This window comes from Melitaea cinxia, chromosome 6, assembly GCF_905220565.1.
Source record: "Melitaea cinxia chromosome 6, ilMelCinx1.1, whole genome shotgun sequence".
In the NCBI taxonomy this organism is placed as follows: domain Eukaryota; kingdom Metazoa; phylum Arthropoda; class Insecta; order Lepidoptera; family Nymphalidae; genus Melitaea; species Melitaea cinxia.
In genome coordinates, this window is record NC_059399.1 from 10608197 (window position 1) to 10617021 (window position 8825).

The window sequence follows — 8825 nt, forward strand, 5'->3', positions numbered from 1 at the left end:
TTTAATTTAATAAAAAGCTGATATTTATCATGTGGTTGCGTTAAATTTCATCGAGATCTGATTACAACTTTTTGAGTAACCTTTGATAACGCATATATATTGCGTTTATTGTATTACTTATCGATGTAATTGAAGTCGGTTTTTTTCGTTTGCGAGTAAATACAATTATTGTAGTTAATGATGTGTTCTATAAAGTCTTACTACATTATATATTTCTGTTATCATTAGTTTTTGTAGCGCACGCAATGTAAGGAATTTTTTAGGTTATTTTTTTATCCCTTAGGTTACATTATTGGAGTTTTAGTAAGGATCCCTAATATTTTTGAAAATATCGTATAACCTTTGTCGCTCAGGGATAGTGTAGCTGCTCAACGGTGAAATAATTTTTTGAATCGGTCCAGTAGTTTCGGAGCCTATTCAATGCTAACCAACAAACAAACAAATCTTTACTCTTTATAATCGTTTATTTTACATGAAGATGCTTGATTCGTAGTATATAATAAATTAAGTCTATTTTTATAATAACATCTTACCTTTGTATCACTTTAAAAACCTTATTTCCCTAACCGAGTACTTGAATTTATCGATAATGCATATCGACAGTTGTTACAACCACGGCTGTAAGCAACTTGTCAGTGTAGTTGCGGCGTGTCATTATACTGTAATGACACAGAATGTATCAATGTGTGTGTGACAAATGTAAGTGTGATTTTAATTTAGTATGTGTGAGTTTTGTAGTGATAGACGATTATTTTTGTGTGGGAATTAGATAAAGTAAGCATGTGTGTAATTTCCCCCCGCAAAAAATGCCAGACAGTTTTGTATCGGTAAAAAACACCAGGGCTACTCCCCTGCGTGTTGCTCTATGGTAACGATAGCAAATAACGGTAGCGGTATAAATAAGTAACGATAAATATAACGTTAAATCAATTAATACCACTCCGACGACGCTTTAAGCCGAGGTGCGATCTCGCTAGGAGACACCCTTAGGGCGGGCGTTTTTCCCCCCGAGCTCTCCCAGAGGGCTCCCATTCTTCCTTCGCGGCCGGCTTGCCTAAGTGCCCGGCCCCTCTCACCGGTGACTCTGTAAAGGCCGCTAGGGCCAACAGCACTCTTCAATTCGAAAAAAAAAAAAAAAAAATTAATACCGGTAAAAATTTTCCCGGTGTAACAGCTCCGATATATACATATATATATTGGCGCTATTTAAGATATCGTTACTCCATAAATAAGGTTATGTTTACCGAGACAAATTAACGTTGGCGAATTTTTAACGTTATCAAGCCCTTATACACTTTTATATTTATTACTATATACTTTTACTTATATTATCTTTGGTCCACAGGTTAGAGTATGCACAGAGAATTTCCCTGAAATTAAAATATTTGACATTTAAATGTCATTGTCAATAATTTATTTCTTAATTAATCCTAAATTTTCTAGTCTATTTATTATTTTTTAACATAAAGGTGGTCTTTGTTTAATAATAAAGACTTATCTTAAAACAAGCAAAAATGGGGCAATTCTTGGGCTCGTTCAACGCCCGAGAAGTAGGTCTGAATATGGATGATAAACCCACATTTAATCCTCAGGATGGATTTTCTTATACTAGAAAGGAACGAGGTAAAGCAAAACAGCATATAGTTTTCTTTTTAGTTATATAATTTTCATAACCTTGAGTGTTTTGTTATTATTAGGCGTCGGATGTATTTTTCATAGATTTACATGTTACATAATAGTCTCTATAAATCATTCCAGAAATGTTAGCAAAGGAAGAGGACCTGATCTCGGCTAGAATTCCACCCAAATACCGCGATTACTGTTCACATCACTTGCTTGAATATCAAGTATGCCGTTACAAGAATATGCCACTCCTATATAAGTGTGCTCATGAGAAACATAATTATTTGAACTGTGAACATCAAGAGTAAGTTTAAATTTATATTCTTGACGACACGTCACAAGCACTAGCTGTTGCGCTGGCAGTCGTGTGTTTGATCCCAGCTCACGAAAGACATTTGTATTGGCCATATAGATGCTGTCGTGGTCTGGGTGTTTGTGTGTATTTCCGGACCCCCGACACAGCAGAAAATATTACTGGGGGCCATTGAGTGTAAAGCATTTATTTATATTAATATAAGTTGAACTTATTTATTGGATTTAAAATACTGCTACTACACTGAAGTTTTTCATGTTTGTTTGTTTGTTGTTTTATAAAAAGGAAGAATTTAAAATTCACTGTAGAAAATAATATTTTGAGTCACAGAGGTTTAGCGGTAAACATTATTGGGAACTAATCTGATAATAACAGAGACAAAAGCCAAATGAAAATGATTGATGATTGATGTACTAAAAGTTTTTAATAACATTTTTGTTTACAGAACTACATTGAGTTGTTATAATTATGTACAAATAATAAATAATGATAATATATATATATAAACATATTAATAGTAAAAAAATAATATTATATAAATACATAGAAACATATCTAACTTTATGTACTTGATTTTTTAAAATTTGGTACACAATTTACTAGCTCGAAAAATATCTCCTTTTTATAATTAAATTTTGATTTTGTTATAATTGTTTGTTATAATTAAGTATAACAAATATTTTTAAAAATTAATGAAATTATTTATTGTGTTATATAATCTATATTTTGATTATATATATATATATAATATATTACACCCAGACTCAGGTGGGAATCGAACCCCTAACCCGCGGCTCTGAAAGCAGGGCCATTACAACCTGCACCAACGGGCTAGTCATAGTCATTAATGCATTATTATTGTGGGCTATATATAATGCATTTAGTGCAATAGTGTTTTTGTTGGAAGTAACAGAATTTATTGTTAATTGAAGTTAACGCTTTAATCGATATCCATCATCATGGCTAAAATATATTCAAACATTTATTAATTTATAATATTTATGAAGTATACTAATTCATTATTATCACAATATAGTGACTTCTCTGAGAGCCATTCTTATATGTGCACTATTTTATTCAGGTACTTTATTATGTATCTAATAATCAATTTTGCGCTTGCAATAAACAATTAAGAAAAAAATGAACACTGAACAAAGATTTTTTTATATTTTTGACAGTTGCTACAATGTGTTTTTTATTTCAGTTACTTGATACGAATGAAGGAATTCGAAAGAGAACGCCGTCTCAGGCTGAGAGAGAATAGACTCGTCGGAGTTGCTTAGTTTCATTCTCTTAGTAAAAAAATGAACATTTCTTTGTAATTACGAAAATAAATAGATCATGTAAAATTATAACTCAATCATTTATCAACAAATTTAGTAAATATTTTGGATCGCATAACGAAGATGGTAAAAAGAATCCCTTAGAAGTATCACCTTTAAGAGCCATTTCACAAAAATCGGTAACAATCCGCGAAATTGTAATATTTTGACGTCGTTAATCTCAGTGTTGGATGCAATAATGTAATTTATATTCTTGAAATATAATAGAGCAACCTTTGTTGTAGTCCATAGTCAGATCAGAATTTTGATTTATATTATGTGTATAAAATTATTAACCTTTTCATCAGCCTCCTCCCTGGGTAAACGGTCGCAATGTATACTTTGAAGTCCTACTTTTCAATAACCTCTACGTTGAAACCATTTTCAAAAAATATCATAATATGTGGAATATAATTTTGTTGTCCACTATCATAGATTTTTATTCCATTTGTATCTCTATTAAACGATAAAAAAAATTTTAAGTTACGAATATTTTCCAAATAAGTACAATTTTAAAAGCGATATTTCTCTTAGAAAACTAAGAAATTTTAACGAACTATCTTCATCAAAGTAAACTTACATCATTAAGGAATACAAAAAAAATAATTAAAAGATGTAATTATTTTTAATACATTTTATATTAAATAATAAAAAGATAGTATATATTGCCACGCATCAAGCCCGGTAAATCAGTCGAGCGCTAGCGCTCTTAGAGGTAAGGTCCACGCCAAATTCTGCGCAGCCGTCTCTTTCGCTCACACGCGCCAAGCGCCTGTTGTTATAGCGGATAAAACGCATTTGATACTTTCATAATAAAATATAAATAAAATAAACATATTACGAAAATGACTGTAAAATAATATAATGATAATTTCTGTAAACAAATGTATAATTTAATTTTCTTTTCTCACACTATCAATACAAATAGGCATTTCAATCTGTTTGTCTTGTTATTTGTTAATTAATATGTTTGTCGGTGTCGATGTCATTAAATGCTTTTTTATTCATATCGTAAATATTAGATTCATTCGTAAACTGAAAAAACTAAATCAATTTAAAAAAAATTGTTTCATAAAATTGATTATTTTAATTTTATTTTAAATTTATTGACTGTTGTTATATAACATACTTGAAATTTTTAACAAATTAATTATGTAAAAAACATTTTATACCATAGTTATAATTTTTATTATACATCAGAAAATGATCACGATGGTCTTTTGGTTGTCACACTATACGTACTAGCACAAAGATCGCGCGGCTCGTACGACTCGCGCGATGCGACCAAATTTACCTAAACTTGCAGAGCGTAAAATTGTGAAATGGCTCTTAAACACAAGTCTGTCTTTTACAGCTTTGTATACTCACATGATTGTAATAAATACACTTTATAAATACTTTTTTAGAGTTGTTAATTTTTGTAGAACTTTAAAACAATTATAATTTATTTATTTTATGCTAGTACAACAAACCCTTCTTCTGCCCTTAATATCTTTTAAAATACATATTGAGCCAGAAATGAAAAAAAAAAATAGTTGTGTAATTTTTCCTTATACATAAAAAAGTTATAATTAGGAAGCTTATTATTTTAAAGTTAAATTTTTGATCAATGGCTAAGAATTCAAAGAAAAATATTTTTCTATTAAGTAAATAACTAAGTTTGCTTTTAGTTTACGAACGATGTAGTGTAGTGGTGCTATTAGTCGACTAAAACATCAACGGTATGCGGGTTAGATTCCCGCTCGGGATAGCTATTTGTATTGTTGGAAGTCTGTCCATGTGGGTCTCCCAACCGTGCCTCAGAGAGCACGTTAAGCTGTTAAGCAACCGGGAGATTGTAATAAATACAAAGCACTATTACTGCTATTAGGTTACATTTCTATCAATAAGTTTGCTGTTATGTACATTAGTATCGTTTGTATGTAGGAACCAGGGATGTAACGGAGGTACTTTTATCGGAACCGAAGGCGGAGTCGGAGTTTTTACATTTGCTTTATCGGAGTCGGAGTTTTTAAATTTGCTTTATCGGAGTCGGAATCGGAGTCGGAGGCAAGGTCAGAAGTGGTGGCATGAGAGAGAATTTTTATTGAAGGACAAATAAAACATTATTTAGTCAAATTTTTTTCATTTCAATTTTCAATTATAACCTAAAACACAAACAATGAAAAACAAATTGGCGTATTGCCAAATAAACAAGAAATTAAAATAAATGAATTTAAACCCAAAGTAGCAAATCACATTATATTAAATGAACAAAGGCTTTAAAATAATCAAATGAATTGACTCCAAAAGTAGTGTACTTTACGAACAAAAGCTTTGAAGCTTTGTCTCCGTCCAATCTATTTCATAACGAGTCGTAGATTAGGCCAGCGCCACTAAAAAGTTGTTCGCTCGCTACCGAGCCTGGTGGACACGACAAATATTTGCGGGTAATTGATTAAAGGGGCTGGAATTTTGTATTTCCATTATATATATATATATATATATATATATATATATATATATATATATATATATATATATATATAACTCATTTAGTATACTTTTCATTACAACAAATTTGTCAACAACTTCACATTTTTCAGATGTGGTATTATCATCGTCTTCATCACTACTTAACAATATATTCGACAGAACTGTTTGGACATTACTATGGCTAGCTTTTGCTGGTAATTCCATTCTTGCTCGTTTTTCTAAAGGAACAGGAATATTATCAGCCCCGTTTTTAGGTGTATCTGCATCAAATAGTGACATTATTTCTGTTTCAATCTTCTCTTTAGCCACTTCATTAAAAATTTTTTTTTTATAGCTAGGATCTATATTTGTTGCTATTGCAAAGAAATTGTTTGATTGAAGGTCACCATTTATATGTGACCACATGACAAACACCCAGTAAAAAGTTATTGCGGATTTTCAAGAGTTTCCCTCGATTTCTCTGGGATCCCATCATCAGATCCTGGTTTCCTTATCATGGTAAACTAGGGATATCTCCTTTCTGACAAAAAAAGAATTATCAAAATCGGTACATCCAGTAGAAAGTTATGCGGTATAATACAACGTAGGTCGACGAAAAAAGCGTCAAGTAAAAACGCATTATTAGATATAACTCGAAAAGTAGTTGTTAGATCTCAAATAAATTTAAATGGGACCAATTAGCACACACCACCTTTCGATTAAAAAAAATTGTCGAAATCAGTCCACACGGTAAAAAGTTCTGATGTAACATACATAAAAAAAATACAGTCGAATTGAGAACCTCCTCCTTTTTTTGGAAGTCGGTTAAAAATAACATTTTTTTACAGTTTTTGTCATCTGTCTGTCTGTCTGATTGTTCCGGCTAATCTCTGAAATGACTCTACCGACATTGATAGGACATTCATTATTAGAGAGCTGATGTAATGAGGAGTAACTTAAGTTACTTTTATATTAGAAATTTATTAATTTTTATAACTGCGCTATTCCATTCTATTCCATTCTGATATTTAATCTATACAAATGAATAAAATTGGAGTGTTTGTTTGTAATATTAAAATAACTGCTTTTACTCAATTCATATGGGTGTATACACGGTAGGTACCAAAATAACATTTTTTTTTTTACAATTTTTGTCTTTGTTCATTTTTGTTTAATCCGGCTAATCTTTGAAACGGCTGGACTGATTTTGATGGGACTTTCACTGGTAGACAGCTGATGCTATAAGGAGTTTTTGAAGCTACTTTTATTTTAGAAATTTATTTATTTTATAACCCCGCGAACTGAACAATAACTTTTTGTTACAATCAACGCGGATGAAGTCGCCGGAACAGCTATAGTTCTTTAATAAATTTATTATCAATTAGCCGATAACTTTAATTTCAGACATAAAAGAAACAGAAAAAATAATAGGTATTTACCTATGAAAATGCCGTTTTCTATGAAATAAGTTAACGCACTTTTTTCTATATTTATTATTTTTATTATTCAAAGTAATTACCCATGGAATCAATGCATTTTTGCCAACGTAGTGGTAACTTATTGATGCCTTTCTTGAAAAACTCTGCTGGACGGGAGGCAACAAACTCTTCAAAGGCATTTTGTACCGCCTCTCAGGTATTGAATTTTTGCCCGCCAAAAAGCTATCCAAATTCTGGAAAAAGTGGAAGTCTGTAGGGGCAAGATCTGGTGAGTACGGTGGATTACGGAGAACTTCCAACCTCAGCTCTTGTAAGTTGGAGACCGTCTGCTGCGCAGTATGAGGTCGCGCGTTGTCGTGCAAGAGCAGCGGAGCCGAGCGATTGACCAAAAGGTGTTGGAGACGTGCGAGCGTCCCCATTATTGTGTTTAGTTTTTAAAATTACACATCTGCAGTAATGCTCATGCCGTAAGAAGTTGTGATAATTTACACCGGCGCTAGACCACCAAACAGTGACCTTCACTTTCTTAGGGGTCATTTTTCGTTTAGGGCATTGTTTAGGTACTGAACCAGGATCTAACCAACTAGCTGAGCGCTTGCAATTGTCGAATAGAATCAATTTTTCGTCACAAGTAACAATGCGATTCAACACGCCTTCGTTTGTGTGTCTGTTGTGCAGTGCAAGGCACGTCTCGACGCGTATTTCACGCTGGCGTTCATTCAATTCGTGAGGCACCCATTTGTCGAGCTTTTTTACCTTGCCAATTTGACACAGCTGGACCAATATCGTTTTAGTGCTAATTTCGAAAGTTGCTGCTAATTCAGCTGTAGTTTGAGAATCATCAGCCTCCACAATCGCCTTTAATACGTCATTGTCGACCAACATTTTCGGCCGACCACGTGGTTCATTTCTTAGGTCAAAATTTCCGGAACGAAAGCGACCAAACCAATAACAGGTGGTACGATCTGTTAGGATGCCGACCCTGTTTGTCTTTTAAAAAAAAACTACTCTACACCGCTAACTGCTTTATTCAAAAAAGTTGGACACAATGTTGGATAATTGACTTCCGAACTTTAATTGATGTCCGATCTACTCGGGGCTCTGAGTCTAACTGAATGTTTTAAAATAAAAATAATATTAACAAAGAAACAATATAATTCAATTGCTGAGTAATGATAAAATTAAAGGAAAAATACTGTGTATAATATAAATGCTTATGAAGCTTTTACTACGTTGTAAAATGGGATATAACAGATCGTTAGTCGTGTTCGCACCGTAAACGTCGTTGATGTTGCGTGCCACTTCTGCCGCTTTGCTACCACGACGGAACTCTTACTCCATAATCATTTGAATTTTTATCATATCCATGATGACGAAAAACGTATAAATGCGATGTAAACAGAACGCTAACCATTAAACAAATGGTTAATTATAAAAAAGAATTCTATATTTTTAAAACAAAAATAATTTGAAATTCGAGTTCTTAGCGAATTATTTTTTTCAGAGTTGTAATAGCCAAGTACGACGAAACGGTAACTTCATAGGTAAAGATCTAATATATAATCAGGTCAATACTTCTTTAGGCGCATGAGGGTAAAATTTTTACGGATGAAACGTGCATGGTTTTGATGAAACGGCAACGTTTTTGTCGAACAACAGTTAATGTTGTTTTTG

The 8825-nt window shown here is 32.5% G+C and overlaps 1 protein-coding gene across 1 annotated transcript; it reads left to right on the forward strand.

Annotated features, from left to right (window-relative positions):
• The first annotated feature begins 1346 nt into the window (after window positions 1-1346).
• Window positions 1347-3288, forward strand: LOC123654346 (NADH dehydrogenase [ubiquinone] 1 beta subcomplex subunit 7). The gene is made up of 3 exons (XM_045590259.1): window positions 1347-1623; window positions 1759-1927; window positions 3141-3288. The coding sequence occupies exons 1-3, from the start codon at window positions 1515-1517 to the stop codon at window positions 3217-3219; spliced, it is 357 nt and encodes a 118-aa protein (XP_045446215.1). The 5' UTR covers window positions 1347-1514; the 3' UTR covers window positions 3220-3288.
• Window positions 3289-8825: the final 5537 nt, after the last annotated feature.

Coding starts and splice junctions, on each gene's coding strand:
- LOC123654346 (XM_045590259.1), top strand. CDS start 1,515: ATGGGGCAATTCTTGGGCTCGTTCAACGCCCGAGAAGTAGGTCTGAAT. Junction 1,624..1,758: donor TTATACTAGAAAGGAACGAG/GTAAAGCAAAAC, acceptor AAATCATTCCAG/AAATGTTAGCAAAGGAAGAG. Junction 1,928..3,140: donor TTGAACTGTGAACATCAAGA/GTAAGTTTAAAT, acceptor TTTTTATTTCAG/TTACTTGATACGAATGAAGG.